Raw genomic sequence first — 22681 nt, forward strand, 5'->3', positions numbered from 1 at the left:
GCGAATATCGGATGTCGAAGACACTAACAACCAACTGACAACTAAACAATCAGGAATGGACACACAACTGGTGGCACTGACAGCAAAAACCGAAGATTTGGAAGTCAGATCTCGTCGATCTAACATACGCATTATGGGAATTGCGGAAACGACGAACACAGGCCCGTTGGAGCAGTACGTGGAACAACTCCTGATAACGCTCCTGGGAAGAGACACGTTCTCTGAGGTTTTTCTTATAGAAAGGGCCCATAGATCCCTGGCCCCGAAACCCTCACTGGGAACTAGACCAAGACCCATAATAGCCAAAATATTGAATTACCGGGATAGGGACGCAGCACTGCGAAAAGCGAGAGAACTGAAAATGCTGCGCCACGAAGGAATGGACATAGCCCTATATCCGGATTTTACCCAAATGGTGCAGGAAGCAAGGAAAAAGTTCGGCGCGACAAAACAAAAGCTACGCGAGCTACAATTCCCCTATTCTATGCTGTACCCAGCACGACTGAAGATCACGGATGACGGTGTGTTCAAAATTTTCAATGAACCCAAAGATGTTATGAAATACCTACAACTGAGAAAGTCAAAAGGGGAGCGCAGGAGATCGCTGAGGGATCGCCTTCAAGAAAGAGACACCATGTCTGATGTAGAATAAACTCGCAAGGGGACATATGGTCACCTCCACAGTATCAGGGTGGGGCGGAGGACTTAAACGCAAGAGGCTGACCAGCTGAGACATGAGACATTGGCTGTAGCAGCGGTGGAAGAAGCAAAGTGCCAAATGAGACTTGCACGGGACACTAGGCAACGGGATGCAGTCCAGGCCACTAGCTAAGTCACAGTTAGAGGATAGACATATATGTTATTGTCAAATTGTTGTAATTGACATACTGAACACGAGTTGGTTTGCTTGGTTATGATGATGGTTGCTTTACTATACTGACATGCTGAAGAGTAGGGTTGAAGTTTCACAAGGGCAAATGCCACCTTATGTTTTCTAATAAGGCACCCCCCTAGAGTTCATCTCACGGTGGGGGTGTAGTCAAGGCAGCTCCTGCCCACATGTGTAAATCACAAATGTTATGGTTCCTGGGGGAAAGTTTGGTTGGGAGGGCTGGAACTCTGGCTTCGTCAAGGAGGAAGGGACGAAGTGGGTGGGGGGAGGGGAGTGGGGGTAAACTTAAAACTCACCGGACAGCGGAGGATGAATGCAGAATAGAACATTGGGATCGGAGAGGTCGGCGCGCCAGCCACCCGTACAGGATGAGATGGAAGACATGTAAACAACTATGGCACGTAACCTGACACAGACTAGGCCACTATCTCTCCTGACATGGAATGTGAGGGGTTTACAAGATCCACGAAAGATTAGGAAAGTGCTGGCATACCTAGATAGGCATACTATAGATGTGGCTTGCCTGCAGGAGACGCACCTATCCCCCCTCCGGGACTGTAGGATAGGGTACAAGTGGGCACAGATATGTGTGGCTTTGTCCTTCTCAAATTATGCAAGAGGGGTGCTCCTGCTGATTAGACGTAGGATCCCCTTCACTCTCATAGATACAGTCACTGACGGCCAGGGAAGGTACGTTATTGTGCGCGGCAATTTTGGAGGTACAGATGTTACCATAGTGTCCATTTACGGCCCAAATATAGACGATCCACACGTCTATGAATCCATATATGCCAAATTAAGAATTATACAACCGACAAATATAATATGGGGGGGTGACTTTAACACATGCCTAGACCCCGCTTTTGATAGATCAACGGGCTCTGACAGACATGGTAGGCGATCAGCCAGGACCGTGCGTGACGGAATGGACGAATGAATGCTAGTGGATGTGTGGCAGATGAGACACCCGGGTTCCAGGGAAGGCACATGTACCTCGCTGGCCCACAATACGTGGTCCAGACTGGATTTTTGGCTCACCACGCGGGAGGTCAGCACCTGGGTCAGAACAGTGGAGCATCTACCTAAAACGCTGTCTGATCACTCCCCGGTGAAGTTGGTCCTCGAAATACCCACGCACACACCGAGACAGTTTACGTGGCGCCTCCCACACTCTGCGCTGAAAGATCAAATATTCCACAGCGAACTGAAACAGGCTATTATAGATTTTTTCCAGACTAATGAGGGTTCGGTAGATAGCTCATGTACACTATGGGAGGCTTTTAAGGTCACCATAAGGGGACACTGCATCGGGAAATGGGATGGCATACTTAAAGACATTAGACAACAATTGACTATGGTGGAAAGAGACATTCAAAGACTAGAAACTGAGTATGCAGACACACCACGTTCCTCCATACAGGCCGACATTAGGCGCAAAATTGACACATATAACAAATTTGCGGACACAGAATTGAAATATCTCGCAAAACACCATCGGGCCAGGGCGTACGGAGAGGGAGGCAGGCCGGGGAGGGTGCTGTCGCAAAAGATCAAACTGATGCGCAACGACACGCAAATAACGCACATCAAAAATGAAAACGACAACACAGTGTATGATACTACCGCCATTCTGGAATGCTTCCGGAACTTTTACTCCACGCTATACACCACACGAATTACGAAATCAGGGCAGGAGATACACGACTATTTAGATGACATAGGACTGGCCTGGCTATTGGACACACATAGAACGTTCCTGCGGCATTCCCTAACAGAAGATGAATTTAAAGACGCAATAAATTCGCTCCCAAACAACAAGTCTCCAGGGCTGGACGGCCTGCCGGGCGAATTTTATAAAGGATTTAGGGATTTGCTACTCCCACACTTGGCCCATATGTATGAGGAGTCCTATGAGGAGGGGATCCTCCCAGAGAAGCTGCGGGAAGCATTACTGATAGCACTCCCTAAACCCGGTAAGGATCCTAGAAAATGTGAGGCCTACCGCCCTGTCTCCCTTATTAACATAGATGTGAAGATCCTCGCAAAAATAATAGCCACCAGGATACAGTTGCTTCTGGGATCCCTGGTACTTCCAGACCAGGCAGGCTTCATCCCCACCTGATCTACTTTACAAAACATATGTACAATATTCACAATGTACCAAAGTCTGGACCCAGATGTGCCGGCTGCAGCGGCGCTTCTCGATGCGGCGAAGGCTTTCGATTCAGTGGAGTGGGAGTTCATGTTCACGGTCCTGATTAGAATGGGGTTCCCGCCTTCTTTTTTAAAATGGATAGCTATGTTATATAACGAACCCAGCCCTAGAGTGGGCATTAATGGTAACACCTCCCAGAGTATAGCCATAAGCTGCGGCACCAGACAAGGGTGTCCGCTATCCCCAATATTATTCACGCTCATAGTTGAACCATTGGCCTGTAAAATCAGGCAAAAACACCCGGAAACAGCACTGCAGTTCTCCTAAGACCTATTGGAATTTCGCTATATGCGGACGATACGGTCCTATACACCAGACACCCGGACACAAATTTGAATCCACTGATAAGGGAATACATAAAGTATGAGCAATATGCCGGGTTAAGTATTAATTGGGATAAATCTGTGGCGATACCGCTGAAGGCGGAGGCCCCGCAGTCTACATTGGACTACCCTCTGACTTGGGACACGGAACCGATTAAATATTTAGGAATATGGGTACACCGGGATCCGGAGGTAGTGGTTAATAAAAATTATGGAGTGGCCCTGACCAAACTGGAGGAAACGGTAGAAAAATGGATTAAGCTGCCGCTGTCGTTAGCTGACAGAATCGCTTTGCAGAAAATGATAATCTTTCTTTTTTGAAAACACATTTTTATTGAATGCATAAGAAGCATATACGCTGTAATGCTCGGTCACCCAGAATCAATCACCATCATCATTAAACTCAGCACAGATGCAGTCATTTCTTTTGTTACAATATGGAAAGGAAACAAAATGCAACCAAATGTACATCGAACTGGTCCCCCCCATCCCCCACCACCCACAACTCCCACCCCGCCTATGCGCTGCTGCCTGCTCTGTTCAAGTAAAACTGCTTCAGTGCACAACTATCACATGCACTGATAAATTTACGGTTTTGCCAATATTGTCCGGCTAGATCCGATGCAGGTCCGTGGTGTCCCCAGGTGGCGGGTCTAGTTCCAGACCGCGATAGTCCGCCCACCTCTTCCAAACCTTATAATGCTTGCGCGGGCATCCCCTGGCCACAAAGACAGGCTGCTCCATCCCCATGCAGAAGTCCAAGCCCTTCTTCCATGCTGCTAGGGAGGGGGCCTGGGGCGCTTTCCACGAACGCGCAATGTCCCTCTTCGCCAATGTTAATCCCAGTAGGAGTAAATGGCGCTTGTACCTATTGCCCCCCACCCCAGCCATAACATGTAGCAGAGTCAGTTTAGGGTCCCTTTGGAGCACCCAGGCCAGGACTTCGTCCAAACACCGAAGCACCCCCGCCCAGAATCTCTGCAACGCCCTGCATTCCCACACTGTATGCAGCAATGTTCCAACCTCCGTCCCACACCTAAGGCAATCCGGAGACGCAATTAGACCCGCCCTCCACAAGCGCTGCCTAGTGTAATATGTGCGGTGTAGGTACCTAAATTGTATGAGTCGCAGGCGCGTGGATATTGCAGCTCCCCTAGGGCTCTCCAGTGCCTCCACCCAGTCCTCCTCATCCAGGGCCCTAACGTCTTGTTCCCATGCCGTTGTGAGGTGTTGCAGGTCAGTGGTGCAGTGTCGTACTACTGTTTGGTAGATTCGGGACAGTTTCTTGTCGGGTAGCTCCCCCATAAAAACTTTGGCCTCTATCGGGCTAAATTCGGGGAGGTCGTCCACCCCCACTATATATGGCATCAGAGCATGTCGGAATTGAAGATATTTATAGAACTGAGTTCGCGGCATCTCGAATTCTACTCACAGGTCGTCAAAGGACTTGAGCACGCCCCCCGACATAACGTCTCCTAAGGTAGGGATACTGATCGCATCCCATCCCCGAAAGCCCAGCAATGTGTCCAGCTGAGGTAGGCGGCCATTGCGCCACAGGTGGGTCTCCTGGGTGAGCATGTTCCACCAACCCATCCTACGGAGCTTCTGCCTCCAGACCCAAAAAACCACCTGTGTGATGGATGGTAGAGATTTCCTGACCGGCGCCGAGTATAGTAGTGTGTGGACGGACGCTGTGCCCATCAAAGCCCTCTCTACCGCGTAGGTGGGGTCGTTCCTGTCCGCATACCACCAGTCGTTCAAAACCAATAGATGGGATGCCTGGTAATAGGATAGTACATCTGAAGTGGCCAGGCCCCCAGTGTGGGTCAACCGGAAGCAGGTCCGCAGGGCCACTCGTGCCGTGCCCCCCTCTCACAGGAACTAAGGCGCCGGAACCAGCTCTGCGCAAGCAGGACTTGGTGATTCTGTAATTGGTAGATCAAACGTGGGAGTGCCACCATCTTGAAGATGGCCGACCGACCGTGAATGGAAAGCGGCATTTTGGACCAAATCTTAATGTCATCTCGGGTGCGCTCCCACACCGGGGTAATGTTGCGCTCCATACCAGCGGTCGCGTCCTCGGACAGGAACACCCCCAAATATTTCACACCGTCCGTGGCTATCTGGAGCTCTCCCGCCCAGTTCCCCACAGGCTGCGGGCCGCCTAGGACTCACAGTGTGGATTTCCGAGGATTCATATATAATCCAGATGTTTCACCGAAAATTTGCAGGATTCGCAGGAGCCTTGGCCCCGAGCGCTCCAGGTCCGTGAGAAAAAATAACATCATCGGCGTACAGCGCTATTCTATCCGTCACACCAACTGCCCACTGGAATCCCCTGAGCTGTGCGTCTATCCGCACCCACGCCGCAAGGGGCTCCATAGCAAGGGCGAACAGGTATGGAGAGAGGGGGCTTCCCTGCCTTGTCCCAGGCTCAAGCCGAAAGGAGCGGGAGATCACCCCCCCCCACTCGCACCGCAGCTGTGAGGTCCGCATACAGGAGTCGCACATACTCCAGAAATCGAGGGCCCAGGTTGAGACGCCCCAGCAGAGCGAACAAATGCGTCCAGCTCAGGGAATCGAATGCCCTATCCATATCCGCTAAGAACAGTGCCGCCTGTTCCCCCAGCCTTCGCCACGCCGACACCGCGACCTGCGCCCGTCGTATATTATGACGGGTGGCCTGCTGTGGCATGAAACCGGCCTGGTCCGGATGCACCAGGTCGGTGATATACGGCTTAAGTCGCTTAGCGAGGGCCTTAGCCAGTATCTTGGCCTCCGTATTGAGCAGAGATATCAGGCGGTAGGACGCGTGACTCTCAGGGGGTCGCCCCGGCTTCAAAAACACCACCACCTCCGCATGTCGCCAGTCCGGTGGTATGGTCCCTGCCTCCCATGCTTCTTCTATGACCGGGCGGAAATGTGGGCCCAGCTGGGTCATAAAGCGACGAAAGAACTCACTAGGGAACCCATTTGGCCCCGGAGCTTTCCCCGGGTTCAGTTCACCCAGCGCTGTGGCTAGCTCCTTGTCTGTCAGGGGGCGGTCTAAAATCTCACGTGCCTCATCTGAGACGGCCCTAGGTGGAAGGTCATCAAGAAATCGTTGCACGACCTCCGCTTCCAAACATTCCTGTGACGCGTAGAGGGCCTCATAACATGTAGCAAAGCTTTCAGACATCACCGCCGGTTCCATAAGAGGCTCCCCATCCAGTCCTACTATCCGGGGCGGGGGTTGGGCGTGCATGACGCCCTGGCACAGACGATGCAGCATCTTGCTGGACTTATCGCCCCATTGATATATACGACTACGCGTAGCCAGCAATGCCTGCCTGGCCTCGTCCATAAGCACTGCAGAGTATTGTCGCTGTGGCAGAGCCAGCTGTCTCCTGGCCGGCCTCCTCTCTGCCCTTGCGTTCTAGCGCCTCTATATCAGCCTCTCGCCGCACTAGGTCCCTACGCCTCTCCTTTCTCGCTGCAGCGCACCATGAGATGTCAACGCTGCGCAGCGTGGGCTTCATCGCCTCCCAGAGCGTCGCGGGGGGAGTCCACCGTGCCCACATTCGCAGACAGGAAAGGGGCAAGTTCACAGGTCATATGGGCCCGGTAGGACTCCTGCATCAGCTGCCATGGTGACAAACGCCACCGGAAGGGCTGCCGAGCACAACCCGTATCAAGTATAACGTAGACCGGCGAATGGTCAGACAGTGCCCTTGGCAGGATTTCGGCAGACAGTATCCTATTCGCTTTTCCCTGTGGAACGAAAATGTAATCAAGCCTAGAAAAGGAGTCTCGCGCTGCTGAAAAATAGGTGTACTCCCTGCGCCATGTTTATGTCTCCATGTGTCCACCCAATCTAGACCTGTGACCAGGGCCCGCAACCGAGAGGTATGGTTCTCCCCTCCCGCCACGCCACGATCGCCAACCGCGCTGCGCCAGCTATCACATGTGACATCCACCACATCGTTCCAATCCCCTCCCACTACGGACAGGGCATCTGGCATGTCCACCCACAAGGAAAGCAACTTCTCGACCAGGGGCCATTGGAGCGGAGGCGGGACATACACGCTACCAATAAGGACTGGGTCTCCTCTAATCTCTCCATGTACAAAAACAAATCTGCCTTGTGAGTCAGTCCACGTACGCTTATGGGTAAAGGGGACCCTACGGTGTATAAGGACCGCTACCCCCCGTGATCCTCTCGTGAACCCTGAGTGATATGCGTGTGTGAACCAATTTCTCTGAAGGCACAGCGCCTTGGTGCCGAGCAGGTGTGTTTCCTGCAGGAGGAGTATGTCCGTCCCCCTCCTCTTGGCGCACGTAAACACAGCCCCCCGTTTCACTTTGTCTAGCATCCCCCGCACATTCCAGCACATGATCCGTGTCCCACCCGGGCATAACCGCACTCCCTCACCATCAAAAACCATTTATGGTGTACAATGTATCGCATACCAGCCCTGTGCCGGCAGCCCTGGCAAACCTGAAAACAGTCAGCAAGCAGTAGGTTCAGCGCAAACCCTCTCCCCTCCCCTCGAAACCAACCCCCAACTACTCCCTGCCCACCCACCACCCCGCACCTCCCAAACGTGGAAGCACCTGTCGTGGTTGGAGCATGATCCTGGCCCCAACTGGGAGCCAAGTACCACCCCCTCCAACTGAACCCCTCACAGCGGCCCATATGGAACTAGGCCGTTGCTCCCTCCCAACCAAACCATTTGGGACGCCAGCCTTGACAGCAATGCGACTGGTCCCTTATGATAAAGCATTCAAGCAAATTACAAGTCAGGTCTCTCAAATGTCAAGGCACATCCTCCTGGACTTCCGGCGCCTCCTCATCTTGGCGCGTGGTTGATCTAGATTTCGATCTGCGGCCTGAGCGCGATCAGCTCCTGCGCCTACGCCGACCCTCCTGGCCTCCCCCGGCCGAATTACTCGCAGAGGAGTCGGACTCCCCGCCCTTCGCCGTGTTGGGCCTAATTTTCACAGTCTCGTCTGTCCATTGGAAGACCTCCTCCGGGGTATCGAAGAAGAAGGTGCGGGACTGAAATATCACCCGCAACCTCACAGGATAGAGCAAAGCGTATTGCAGCTGCAGACCCCTGAGGCGGGCCTTAGCCGCAGTGAAGGATTGGCGTTGTTGTTGCACTTGTGTGGTGTAGTCCGGAAATATCAGGATATTGGCATTGTCGTATGTTAGCTTGCCCTTTAGCCGTGCCTGTTTCAGCACCGTGTCCCTGTCGGCATAGTTCAGAAGTTTAGCGATCATGGGGCGCGGGCGCGCGCCAGCTGGTGGTTTTTGCGTCAATGCCCGGTGGGCCCTCTCGATCACAAAGCAGCGGGATAGGACATCAGGTGGAATCCAGCTCTTTAGCCATTGTGTCAAGAAGCTCTCTGCGTTACCTTTCTCACAATCCTCCGGGAAGCCAATAAACCTTAGGTTACTACGCCGCGCGCGTCCCTCCGCCTCCTCCGCTCTCTGGACTAGGCCCTTCTGGGTCCTCTCAAGGACCAGGACTCTCTTCTTCAGGGAGGAAACGTCATCCTCTACCTCTGTTATGCGTGTCTCTGTGCCCGCAATGCGCTCCACAGCATTCCGCAGATCCTGTCGGAAAAGCATAACATCCGAGCCCACCGCCCCAATCTTGGGGTCCTGGACGTCCCGGGATTGTGTGATCGCCGCCATGAGTACTGCATTGTCCGGCACCTGCGCCGGTGCTCCCTTTGCGCCGGCTGCCTCCGTGAATTTATCAATTGGCCCCTGGTTGCTCTGGCCACCGCCGCCTCTCGTCATAGTGTTCGCGGTATGTGGCGCAATCCCGCCACGGCGCCCCAGGTTCAAATATGGCCGCCAACCGTCCGACTCCCGTCCCAGAGATGACCGGGGGGGAAAGATGTATGGGGCCCCCCACAAGTGACTCCAACGGCGTCGAGCGGGCCCCCGCTGCACCTTCCAGCACACACCCCACCGCGACACTGGTCTCAAGCTCAGTCCAGGCTCAGCGCCACAAACAGCGTCACACCGGGGCCCAACAAGACCCTCGAGTAAGTGCCCCCGGCCTCCCCGGCCCCACTCGCGGTAGCACTGACCTGGGGTAACGGTGGCGTCTCTTTTCTGCCCAGGCGCGCCCCTCGGTGGTCGGGCGCCATCGCCCCACGTCCGCCCAATGGCTCCACAGCTCCGTGCGTGTCCGGCGACTCCCAACCAGGGCATCGGCTGGACTCAACTCGGCAAGCACCTCCCGCCGTCGTACCACAGGATAATCAGCCCGTGGGAGCACCAGGCCCCCCCGGGGGGGGTGCGACGGGTCAGCTCCGCCCGCGCTCCCGGCACAACCGCTCCGATACTTCGGGCCACGCCAAAATTGAGGCCCCGGCTGTGTAGGCCGCACCGGAGCACTCCGATCACGGGCGACGCCCGGGGCGCTGGAAGCAGCCCCCACACCTCCACTCGCCGTCAGGGGAGGACCCCGGGGACAGGCACCGATCCGGATCGTCTGGACCTGTTTACACGGACCAGGGAAGGATATTTCCTCAGGATGTCCACAAGGCTGGTCGGAGCTCGCGCTCTACACGACCGCCATGCTCGCTGGCTAAGCCACGCCCCCCAGAAAATGATAATCTTACCCAAATTCCTACACCTGTTCTGGAACATTCCGGTGTGGCTCACGAGTGCGTTTTTCGGTAAGCTACGCACGGTGCTACAGCGTCTAACGTGGGCAGGGAAACAACCGAGGGTTGGCTGGAAAACGCTCACAAAACCCTACCATCAGGGAGGTTTCGCAGCCCCCGACCTACAACTATACTATTACTGCGCACAAGCACAACACGCGCATTATTGGTTACAACCACATGCACATATACCACATATAGCGGTGGAAACAGAGAGCATCCGTCCGAAAAAGCTGACACAATTTCTTGCAGACACGGTGAGCTATTATGCAAATGATACGATTCAACCAGTAAAATGCACATCACGGGCATGGCACGCACTGGCGTTACGGGCACATAAACTCCCACTTTATGCGCCGGCAATCCCACTGGCGAATCACCCAAAACTGTTGGTGACATGTGAACAAAAGAAGAGTAGAGAATTAGGAGACATGGGCCTCCGGACGATGGATGCGGTGTTTCCACATAACACGTTTATATCCCTACAAAGCCCAGAGTTGAGCGCCCAAAAAAGTCATTAAAAATGTTTGCCTATCATAGGTTGAGAGCTGCGATCAAAGACCTATACGACACGTTCCCATGTGAACCACCAACTTTGCAGGCACTACAAGTTTTATTAACGGCGCCAACGTGATCAAGATTAGTCTCCAGACTTTACACAGCATCCCAACATGAGCAAACGGAGGGCGTTAATAGATCGCTACTCAGATGGGAAGAGCAAACAGGCATGACCATATCGGAAGACGACTGGGATTATAGCTGTGCACAGATAAGACTACTGACATCCAACTGTAACTTGCGCATCATACATTTAAAATTTTTGCACCAAACATACTATACACAAGTGAACCTGCATAAGTTTGGTCTTAGAGTCGACAATAGATGCCAGCGGTGTCTTTCGCCTCACGCCGATTTCCTACATATGTCGTGGGCTTGCCAGAACTACTGAGCTACTGGCAACAGGTGACGACCGCACTTACACACATGCTAGCCGACAACATCCCAAACTCCCCACTTGTGTGCCTACTGGGCATGCACAGGATTAAACAGGTTAGGAGACGGAAGCTGCTGGCAGTGGCGCTGCTGTTGGCCAAAAGACGTATTGCTATTAAGTGGGGAAGCAAAAGGCCGCCAAGATTCAAGGACTGGGTGTCGGATATGCTGTACTGTAAAGAAACAATGGGGACATACGAGGAGGACTTACCCCTGTCCTCCAGACCAAAATATTTCTGGACACCACTTGTAGATTACCTGCAATATCAACAAGACGAGACCTGGGAAAAACGGGGATAGTCGACTAGCCACAATGTTGGCCACGCACTTGAGGGCTGTTAGGTATTCAATGTTCCCCACGGAAAGATGTGCCACTGTTATGTTGTATGTTGTACAGTGCTTAGCTCATCTACTGAGCTAACACTCTAGATCTCTGTAATGTTCTTTGTTCTGGAATTCTCCGTTGCCCTGTTGGCAGTTGGAGCTCTGGCCAGGGGAGGATTGGGCTTACCTGTTCTGTGCTGCAATAAAGCTGTTCCTGCAACATCCAGTCTGTGGAGTTATACATCAAATCTACAACATTTGGCGACTTGGACTTAAAAGACATCTGGCCATAGCTTCCTGTTGAAGATTGCAGCTAATTAAGGAATTACAGAACGGCAGCACCGATTCCTCACGAACCCGCGTGGTAAGCAGACCGAGAGGAGCCTTCAGCGTATTGGCGTTAATTGCAGTGGAACCGATCGTGAATTTTGGGAGAATACGAGGTTTCCTCTATGTGCCGACGAAGGTGACGTCACACCCTCCAACGTCTTTCGTGACGAGATGTGGTGAGTCGCGCACACGCACTGCTGGAGCGCACGCTGAAGCGCACGACGTGACTGGGTGAGTTGCGCATCTCTTACGCGCACTACTGGACATTTTGTTGTCTTGGCCAATGGGGAAAGTTGGAATTATAGGAGAGTTGCACTATACCAAAGAAAGAATGACTGTTTTGATGGCGTAATACCTGGTAGTACTGAGGGATGCAATGGGTACTTGTTAACTTCTGATGGTAGCGCCTCTTTCGCTTCTCAACCAATTGTACGGGGGGAGGTGGGTAGTGGTGATGCTTCCACTTCCTTGAGTGCACAAGATAATTATTCAGTTGAAACTGCCTCTACTACAACTATTCCCACTACTTCTTCTTCTTCCTCATCAGAAGCTAGTTTGAGGTGTACTCGTTCTCGTCGTCCACCTACTTACTTGAATGATTATGTACATTGATTGTGTTTGATCTTTTGTATGATGTTGCTTCTTTCCTTGTTAAGGGGGGAAGATATGTTGTACAGTGCTTAGCTCATCTACTGAGCTAACACTCTAGATCTCTGTAATGTTCTTTGTTCTGGAATTCTCCGTTGCCCTGTTGGCAGTTGGAGCTCTGGCCAGGGGAGGATTGGGCTTACCTGTTCTGTGCTGCAATAAAGCTGTTCCTGCAACATCCAGTCTGTGGAGTTATACATCAAATCTACAACATTGTACTATAGGTTGGACGGGTGTGCCGGATGTCCTGATCTACTGTGTTTAGAAGTACAGTGTATAGAGAACAATGTTCAATGTTTGTAAAGAGTACAGACTGATATGCGTGACACAAGCACTTAATATGCATGATGTTGATGACCTGCGATGTACTTGTAATGTAACGAACTGTCAACTGCATACCGCTGGCATTTTTCTGCTGTTCTGGTATTAAAAAAATAAAAAATAAAAACAACACCCACAACCCATTTCTAATAAAGCCCACATGGGAAAAAAAATCACCCTCTGCACTGCTTTATAGAAATATCACCGACTACATTTCAGGATCTTGTCAAAGCAAGTAATCCTGCCCACCTCAAATCTTCAAAAACAAGTAACTTTGGACTTCAGAGTGCAGCTTTTGTTTTGGGAACTGTATGGGCTACACGAACATACATGGAGTTTTAGGTCTGGCTTTCGCCTAACTTTATGAGATGAACAAAAAAAAAGAGCTTTCATAGTATACTGAGTGATAGAAATAGGATCCACCCACAATTTGGTTCCCCTGAGGACAGGGTTTGAAAGAGACAAATGTGTGTCCTGCCTCTAAAAATGTTTGCTTATAATCCACTATTTGGCTTGTGGCTAAGATTATACTTGATATAACAGGAATGAGTTTGTTATGGTGACAAGACACTGATCATGGTTGTACGCCTGATCTGTTTATTATGGAATGTTACGAAAAATACACTAGGACTGATTTACTTAATCTGAAATGCATTTGCTAAAGTCAACAGGCGTTTAAGTGTGGATTGTTATTACTCTATGTTAAAGCATTCAGATAGATTTTTTGCTACATGGAAACTCACTGATCACTGTAGAAGGCACAGGTTTTGGTGTTGTTGACCTCAGGTAACAAACCGTGGATATAGAAGTTTGATCCATGAGAATCCTTGTTTGGCCCTCTTAGGAAAAAGCGAATTTTCCTTAGCCAACTGTAGTTTTGTATATTTATGTCTGTTTGTCCGATGGTTGCCTTGTGGAAATGCTTACAGTCAAAACAGTAGGTATAGATTGGTTATGATGATAAGCTGTAGGCCTGACTAGTGCACTCAAACGTTATGTCCGACGCCATAGGTCATCTGCTTATTATGTAAATTATGGGAAAGGCAGTTGGTCTAGCTGATTAATTGTGATAAGCATTTGCTAAAGTCAGTAGGCCTTCCACAGTTGGTTATCACATTATGTTACAATCTACAGATTGGTATATTGTTACATCTAATCTCACAGATTACCATAGTAGGTAAGGGTTTTGGCACTAGCTACCCACTCGTTCAAACCCTGAGGGTTTTCACGTTGATGCTTCTTTTAGGCACTATTTAGAGGAGTTGTATATTATTTTACAAGCTGTATTTTTTGCAGATTTGTAATTTTATTGCTGTATGGATGATGGTTGCCAGATAATGTGAAACTTGAATAGGTTAGAATTGCGAAAGATGTAAAGCCAATTGGAAAGCTACTAAAAGCTCGAGGCAGAAGTCTGGCTCTGGCTCAGCTCAAGGTCCTCTTGCACCCTCAAGCTCAAAATGAGCAGAGCTTTCATGTGGCTTCTGCCCGTCACCTACGCTCTACCCTAATGTACCAAGATTTGAAGAAAACCCATTAACCTCTAATTTCAACAAGAGAGCAAAAGAGATGTACATCTAGTGGCTGAATGGCACAATGTGAAATGAGAAAACCTAAGATGATTCCGACTTCCCCACTTAACCTATTTGTGTGATTCTAAGCAAATGTTTTACTTCACTGTGCTTCCTTTTTAGGACGCGCCTGAGCCAGCGCATGCGCTGCCCGGAGAGACATTTTGTAAAGGGCTTTTAAAAGTGCCACCACCAGGCTTTTGGTGGCCTCAAGCTTGCATGCACACGCGCCGCTGCCATCTGTTGCACCATTTGCTTGTTCTTAACTTTTTCTTCAATCGCAGCACCGGCGCTTTATCTTTTAGTAAAGCGTCGGTGCCGCGATTGTATCAAAAATAAAGAAATAGATGTTTTTTCTATTTCTTTACTTTTGCTATAATCGCGGCACCCGCACTTTACTTTTAACATTAGGTAAACTGAATCAGTTTACTTAAGTTCAAAGACGCCAAGGGAGAACTACAATCATGTCAGTCAACATGACGTCGGACCGCCCACCCCCTTCAGGGACTGAAGGGGGTGGGCGGTCTGGCGTCATGTTGACTGACATGATTGTCAGACCAGTGGGTGGCAACAGGCAGCAGCACAACACAAGTGCGCATGAGTGGGGACGGAGGGCGAATATTTTGCCCGTGCCCAGTCATGCGCACTAGTGTTTTTAATTGTTTGCGCATGCCCATTAGGAGCCCTTCGGTCTCATAATGGGCAGGCGGCGGGCAAAAAATAACTGTGCTCTAAGCCAATCCTGGCGCTGCTGGTAGCGCCAGGATTGGATGAGAGGGGCTGCAGGTGCCAACGGACCTGGGGCGGCGCGGACCTGCTCAGGACCTCAGGTAGGATTTTTTAAATGTATTTTAACACCCCCCTTTCCCCCCACACTGCGCAAAATGCGCAAAATGACAACCATTGCGGGCTGAGTGCTACCTATCTTTCCTGTTAGGAGTCCTGATGAATAGTTTTATTTGTGTCTCTTAATGGGTAATAAAGAGTTCTATTTGATAGGAGCACTGCATAGCAAATAACTCCACGTGAGGCCGAGAAGCAGCGTTGTCCCCTCTACTTCTTCCCACTGTCTCCTTTTTGAAGTCTCAAGTTCCCCGTCCTGCCCTAGAGGCGGATGAGAAGATCTATCATGGCAGTGTTTGCATTTAACCAGCTCATTTGTGGTGTGTAATTCTACAGGAAATAGTCGATTATAGTGTCAACTAATCCGGATACTGCAAATTTAAATCTATTTATGTGATATGACAGTCATGCCAAGATATTTACATACCGTCGGAGCAAACCGCTTGTGATGTGGCGCCTCAAGTGAATATTAAAAGCAAAACCATTTCACACAATAATGCCAACGTTTTAGTTTTCACTGGTAAAATTATGTGCTTTGATGTGTGTGTTGTCATCGCAGTCACTGGATTGGTGACACAATCCCATGGTTCTTTGCTGTTGGTGGCTACGTGACATGTCTGCAGCGGTCAATCCTCAGATATGGGAGCAGTGAGAAAGCGTTCTTTGCCTAGAAAAGTAACCAGCCACAAGGCATATGTCGGGTGTCTTTTAATGTTACTGGCACAAGAACAACATGTATCTTCTCCGTGAAAGACCATAGTTCTGTCGGAATGAAAAAATAAATCAGGCATTTTATGTTACATTGATAACATTTCTGGGGCACTACCAACACACACCTGCAAATAGTGTTACAGCGGTCACAGGTGGAGTCGGTAATGAGGTGCATAAGGCAAGCATAGAGTGGATTTTGATGTAAGAGAAAAAAGTGCAATCGACATTGGTGTGTAAAGATAAGCATAGAGTGGCCATTAATGCACAACAGCAAAGTGTGAAGTGAGCATTGAAGTACATAAGGAAAGCACAAAGTGGACATTGATGAACAAGAGAAAAGTGTTCAGGGGATGTAAAGTACATAAGACAAGCATTGAGCAGACATTGAATTATAATTGCGAAGTGTACAGTGATGGACATTGTAGCACACAAGCCATTAAAATATTTCAGTGGTCTAGTGCGTCCATTTAACGATCCCAAGCGTACCATAGTCTCTGCATGTTCAAATCTCCACAGATTAACACAGCCTTTCGCCCTTCTGAAATTGATAAAATGAGAACCTCTATTTGGTTAATAGTTTCAAAGTCTGTTATGAAGTTCTCTGGTTATACTGAATAAGCAGCTAACTATGCAATTTTCATATGAAATCTCTTTATTGATGTCATAACTACACTTTAACAATTGCTTTATTAACTTTTTATCTTTCTCAAGTTTGTTTGAACATGCACCATTTCCCAACTCTATTTACCCGGGAGGGGAGTACCCACCTTCCAGAACCACCCTTATGATGAGCAGGCTTGTTCGCTCACTACAGGGCACTCATTCCGATAGTTTACGCCACACCACTTTCAAATGTCACCAGCCACCACTGAAACCTCACCGAATAAATTAATAGATGCACACAAGAAATGCACATTACGAATATACATTTTACACGGATTTCAGATTCGCATCTGTATGTGGATGTACATTCGGGTGATTTGCTGAGGTGCAATCAGTGGAGTCCCTCACCTCTCTCTCAGCGCCCCCCACGCTGCCTCCATGTCCGCATACAGGTTCTCCTCAGAAGGCCGGCCACTGCTGGCCCCGTAGCCAGAGTAGTCGTAGCTGAAGACGTTGCAGTTGATCCGGGATCCCAGGCCGATGTAGAAGCCACACATTTGGCCCAGGTCTACGGCGTTGCCGTGCGAGTAGAGCAAGGTGTAGCGGGCCCCGGGCGCGCAGCGCACCAGCAGCAGGCCCAGGCGGCTCCCTCGGGCCGTGCGCGCCCGGCTCACCTCCAGGGCGCCCAGCTCCTGGGCCGAGTAAGGCCAGTCCGCACGCGGGGAGAGCTCCAGGGAGCAGACCTCGCCCGGACCCTCCTCCTCACGCACCGTGTACGTGGGCTCAGGGGGCACGAAGGCGAGCTTGGCGGCGATCCGTTTGGGGCAGGGCGGGCAGCAGAAGAGCCAGCACAGCTCCCCCAGCGAGAAGCCGCTCATCCCGGAGGGGGAGGCAGGTGTGGGGGGCAAGCCAGGGGGTGTTGGGGCGGGAGAGCCTAGGGTTAGAAGGGCTAGCAGAGGATAGACCACAGCAAGGTGCTACTCATGCCAGAGGCGCTAGAGGGTGGGATGCAGAGGCGCTAGAGGGTGGGATGCAGAGGCTCTAGCGGGTGGGATACTAGAGGGTGTGATGCCAGAGGCGCTAGAGGGTGTGATGCCAGGGGCGCTAGAGGGTGGAATGCCAGGGGCGCTAGAGGGTGGAATGCCAGGGGCGCTAGAGTGTGTGATGCCGGGCATATGCTGTGTGGGGGGGGGGCCAGAGGGAAGGGAATTATACCTAGTGCGGCTTCTCTAGTAAGTAGCCACTCATCCAGGCGGGTGAACAGCTGGCTAAGCACTGATGCCAGACACGAGGAGGAGGGGCTGCACTAGGCGAGGTCGACAGGCGTCAACGACAGGTGTATCAGGCACCCAGGGTGGAGGGCAAGAGGTCAGGTGCATATGTAGATGGCCAGAAGTAGGACAAGCGTGGTATGTTCACCTCTGTAGGGGTGGGAATCAAACACCCTCCAGTGAGCGGGTGAAGGGCGCACGCATAACAAAGGGAAGCGACCACTGATGCCCCTCACAGGGTGGGTACCCAAGACACACTACACCAAGGAACACACACCAGACATCGGGCAGGGCTGACCCCACGGAAGCAGACAAGGGAGCACCCCGACACCGGTGCGAACTGGGGTCCCCAGCATCAACCAAAGGAGCAGGGGGTTCAGGACAATTACCTGGGGTATGGAGGGGGCGAGGACGCAGGACAAGTGCAAGGTTTATGAACGCACAGATACTGCCCAGGACAGATACAGGGGTCCAGAGAGGTGCACAGGTGACTAACGCCCGACAGCGGGATGGAGACCCTCGGGAGGGAGCGGTCAGGGCGGGGGCAGCGGTGGGGGCTTGTAGTGTTACCTCCGTCGGAGGATGCTCAGGGCATGAGCGGGCTGCTTTGTGCGGTGAGCACCCAGGGGTCGGGGAGACCGTAGCCGAGACCTGATAATGGGGTAGGGGCGGCTAGGGACCAGTGGCAACACTACAGACAAGGGTGCCGGCTGCACAGCGGGAGCCCCCGCTCACGGATGGGGCGCCGCTGTCAGGATGCGGCGGTACCTGGACAGACAGATGCCCATCATGTCGAGGTCAGCGGCGGCTACGGCCTAGCAACATATCCGGATCCAACAACAGAAACAAACAAGGAGAAGCGAGCGAGAGAAACACATAGCGCTGGAAAACAGAGCAGTGCTGCCCCCATCAGGGGAAGGCGGGACCGGCCATGGAGAGAGAGAGAGAGAGAGAGATGACAGCACAGGTCCCACGCTATGAGTGTCATTGCAGTGTTAGCAACGTGCTTACATTTTTGCGTTTGTATGCCTAGTATATCTATAGCATTTATCGCAAGCAGCTGGAAACCGACCCACAAGTGAGATCCCGAGTTCTACTTTTTATCGCATTCAGGTGCTGTTTTGCAGCATTCATATAACGTCTCCCTATGCCTTTGGTCCCCACCTCGAAGCTCATTTTCAGACCGTACCTTAAGTTCTCTTCACAATGAAAACAATAAAACTTCAAGCAACGGAAATGCAGTGAATTCAAACGGCTCCGTCTCAGGTGTGAGTAACTCAGCAGTCTTAATAGAATGATCAGCAATATTGTTGTTCAAGGGAATACCCGGAAAAAATGCCCCCCACTTTGAACCAAATGATGGCACCAGTGCTTTATGGAAAATTAAAAGTGCCGGTACTCACTAAGTTAGGGTGACCAAACGTCCCGGATTTGCCAGGAAGTCCCGTTTTTCCGGTAAATGTCCCGGTGTCCCGACACTTATTGCAAAAATGAACAAATGTCCCGGTTTTGAGAGAGGGTCGGGTGAGCACGAACAGTTACACTTTGCTGTGAAGGCTCACCTTCACACCGGCCCTCTCAAGACACCAGGGACAGAGAACTGTTCGAAAGTTTCTCTTACTTTGCTGCCTGACTTAATTCAGGCAACACAGCAGGGTTTAATGAAGGGCAAATCAACCCATGCAAAGCACATCACCGGACGCCAGAATCACAACGCTACCCTTTCAACACACCCCAGTTTTGCAGTGGAAGTCTTTCATTTTCATGCTACAGTAGAGTAGTGTGTGCATGTACCTTTGTAGCATGAAAACTAAAGACTTGCTCGGCCATGCTGGGGTGTGTTCCATATGGCTAGACTGAATACAAACATAGCTCGACCTCGGACCTGGGGATCTGGGTTCAAGTCTCGGTAACAACGCCAAAACATCCTGTGATTCTGGGCAATTCACTTAATCTCCCCCAGGGCACAAGTCGTAAAAAAAGAAGTGGGGGGACGCTGTCACCGGAAGTGACGTCACGACAGGAAGTGATGCCACGAAAGGTGCCGAGCTCCTCGTCCCAGACAGCCAAAGAGTGAAGTCCAGCTGTTTGGCAGGGTGGACGGCGTCCCCCCTGTAAAATAAGTGGGGGGACGCCGTCCACCAGCGTGGTACCCCGACTCGAGCCCTGATCTCCCCGTGCCTAACAAAAATTAATGTGTGTCCTCATGTAACGCAACTGGTGCTATGTAAAGCGCTCTGATACCCGGTTCGGGTCAAGTTCGCGCTGTATAAAACTCTGGGGGAAAAAAAGAAAAAAATATATATATGGGAAAATGAATTGACATAGAAATAGGACTAACTGTTGACCAGTGCCTATATTTAGTCCTTTTTAGGTCTCGCCTACATTGTTTGGCGAGATTATAGTAAGGCTTTCAAAAGTCTACCCAACCTGCGGATTAGGTACAGTGCATGTGAGCCAGGCGCGTCGCACATCGCACACCATTTGTCTGAGCCTCGGCATCAGACTTCAAAGGAAGCCGCTCCCCGCCACGCAATGCCGCTCCCCCGCCCCCACGACGCAATGCCGAGAGCTTGTTGTAGAGCATATGGCTTACTTTCGAGAGCTTGTTACACAATTGTACCGACTAAACATTTAGCCCCGAGTTTCTCTGAGTAAACACTACTGGTAAACAGTGGGTAGGAGGTGGCTCTCTGTTTTCAAGTTGTGCTGTCAGCAACTCGTTTGTCTGTGAGTCGCGTGAGCGTGCTTTAGAGAGCAATCACCGAAGCACAACTGTGTCCGATACTACCCTGAATCCAAAGGAAGTTGCTCCCCCGCCCCCACCACGCAATGCCGAGAGCTTGTTGTTAGTAATGCGCTTCCTTCCAGGGAAGGTGCTTTGCTTTTCCCACGGAAGGTACGAGGACTCTGTAATGTTTCCCGCCCATTTCCCCTGTACTGAGCAGTGCCCAGTCCGTCCAGACCAGCATTGCCCACCTGCGGAACCCACTGCTCGTTGCTGAGCACATCCTGGCCTTCAAAGATAAACAGGAAAGCCACAGCCCTCTCTCACCCTGGCTTACCCCATGAGGACAATCAATCACCACAGCGGGAAACGAGCTGTAACACAGCAGAACTGAACTGCATTTAGCATTCATGGTCCAACAGGTTCCGATATGTTTTTCGTCAACTGAACTCAAACACGTGCTTTCAAAGTCGCAGTCTTTGTTTGCCCAGTTTGTTTAGTGTCAGTTCAGAAAGCTGCTGTGCCCGTTACGTTACGGGTTGCTGGGCATCTTGAAACAGTTGGTTTCGACTAGATAGTACCAGACTACTTACTGTCCGAGGAAAGAATAATTTAGTAAAAGTCGCCTTCACTTTTGCTCCGCATCCAGTGAAGTGGATCTTACAGTTTCTTCTGCCTATTATGGCTGGCACAACCATCTCGTGGCCCCGTAAAATGATGTGTTTCATGTATGCGGGGTTGGTTCCAAAAGTTAAAAAAACAGTGTTTTTATTTTTTATTTTTTTAAATAATGTTGTGATCCTTGCTCTGACACTCGTTGAAAACTGCTTGCTGGCACTAAGAACTTAACAGCGAACATGGCGACGCAGCACAACCTTTAGTTTCCAGAGACTGAGTTTATTTAATTTGTACCTTAACAGAAGCAATGGCAAACTGGTCATTCCTCCCCCCACCCTGTTGACCTTATCCAAGACATTCCTTCCCCTGGACAGCCTCCTCCCCCTAACCCAGCCTCTCCCTCCTTTGCCCTGCCATCCGCCTAGTTGCTGCCTCTTCCATAGCTATCTAATTAGTGCCCCAGGCATGCTTTTGGCACCTTCTCACTCTAGTCAGTGTGTCTGTGTTTGTGCAAGGAATATCCAGCCCTGCCCCCGAGGCTCATTCCCCCCCTGAGGAACCGCCCACCGTAAATCCCTTCCCTCACTACGCGATCCCGACCCCTCCCCCAGCCTTCCTTCACTTCCATTGAACCCCCCGTAGCCCGGGATACAATCCCCCTCACTTTTGCCTCCTGCAACTTTTTCTTCATGTAATGCACCATTTGCTACCTCTTGTATTTTGTTGCTCACCATTGTCACTTTTGCCTCCTGTAACTTGATGTTTTGCTTTTGTAATTTGTTCACTTGTAATTGTCTCCTGTGTATCATTATTGTTCCTATTGCGAAGCGCTCTGACACCTTCGGGTAAAGTCCAAACTACATAAACACGCATAAATAAATAATTAAACAAATTAAATCTTACCACTCACATAACCAGCTCCCGCCCGCACTCTGGCATATTGCAGCGCATCTAGTAGGGTACCGTACAACACATAACATGCCATCCCACGCAATGAAGCTGGGCGCCCGTGGATCCCCCAGCTGACCCTCTCATCAGCCATGCCTAATAGCCGTCCTAGAACTAGACATGCTTCGCAACTGCCGCCCATCGCTTCCAGTCCCGGCCTGTCTCACCCAAAGGTGGCTATCCACAAGCCCGCTGTGCAATGCCGAACCGGTTTCCCAAGCGGCCTTTATTGCCATAATTGACAATCCCCACCCTCCACACCTGGCCACCCTCTCTCCGTACCTCCCCCGAGGGCACTTCTCCGCGCGGCACCCCTGGACCCATCCACGCATTCTCCACTGCAAACCCCCTTCCAAACAGTGCCCGCCCCCCGCCATGTCTCCCCAGCGCCCGCAGAACTAAAACCCCGTCCTGACCGGCCCCAGAAGGATGAAAGGCCCCTGCCTGCCGCCCACCCAAAACCTGCACAGGCCCCCTCCCGCAACCACTGCTCCTGCGCACTGCCGCCTCCCAACCGCGTCGGCAGCTACCCGATTAAGCCCTCCCCACCGCCACCCCCCACTGACCTGCCAGGCCACACCCTATGTTCCCGAGCCCCCCATCCGCAACCCTCCACTGGCCCACCAACCACTCGAAACCGGCCCCCCTTCCTGAGCGTCCTTCCCCGCGTCCAAGC

The 22681-nt window shown here is 51.2% G+C and overlaps 1 protein-coding gene across 1 annotated transcript in view; it reads right to left on the reverse strand.

The window, feature by feature from the left end:
• ABHD17C (abhydrolase domain containing 17C, depalmitoylase) overlaps positions 1-18562 on the reverse strand; it is a 79261-nt gene extending 60699 nt beyond the window's left edge. The window contains exon 1 of the mRNA XM_078682931.1: positions 16849-18562. Coding sequence (XP_078539057.1) covers positions 16849-17318 — 470 coding nt within the window. The 5' untranslated portion in view covers positions 17319-18562. The remainder of the gene's footprint in view (positions 1-16848) is intronic.
• Positions 18563-22681: the final 4119 nt, after the last annotated feature.

This window comes from Lissotriton helveticus, chromosome 3_1 (assembly GCF_964261635.1).
Source record: "Lissotriton helveticus chromosome 3_1, aLisHel1.1, whole genome shotgun sequence".
Classification (NCBI taxonomy): Eukaryota; Metazoa; Chordata; class Amphibia; order Caudata; family Salamandridae; genus Lissotriton; species Lissotriton helveticus.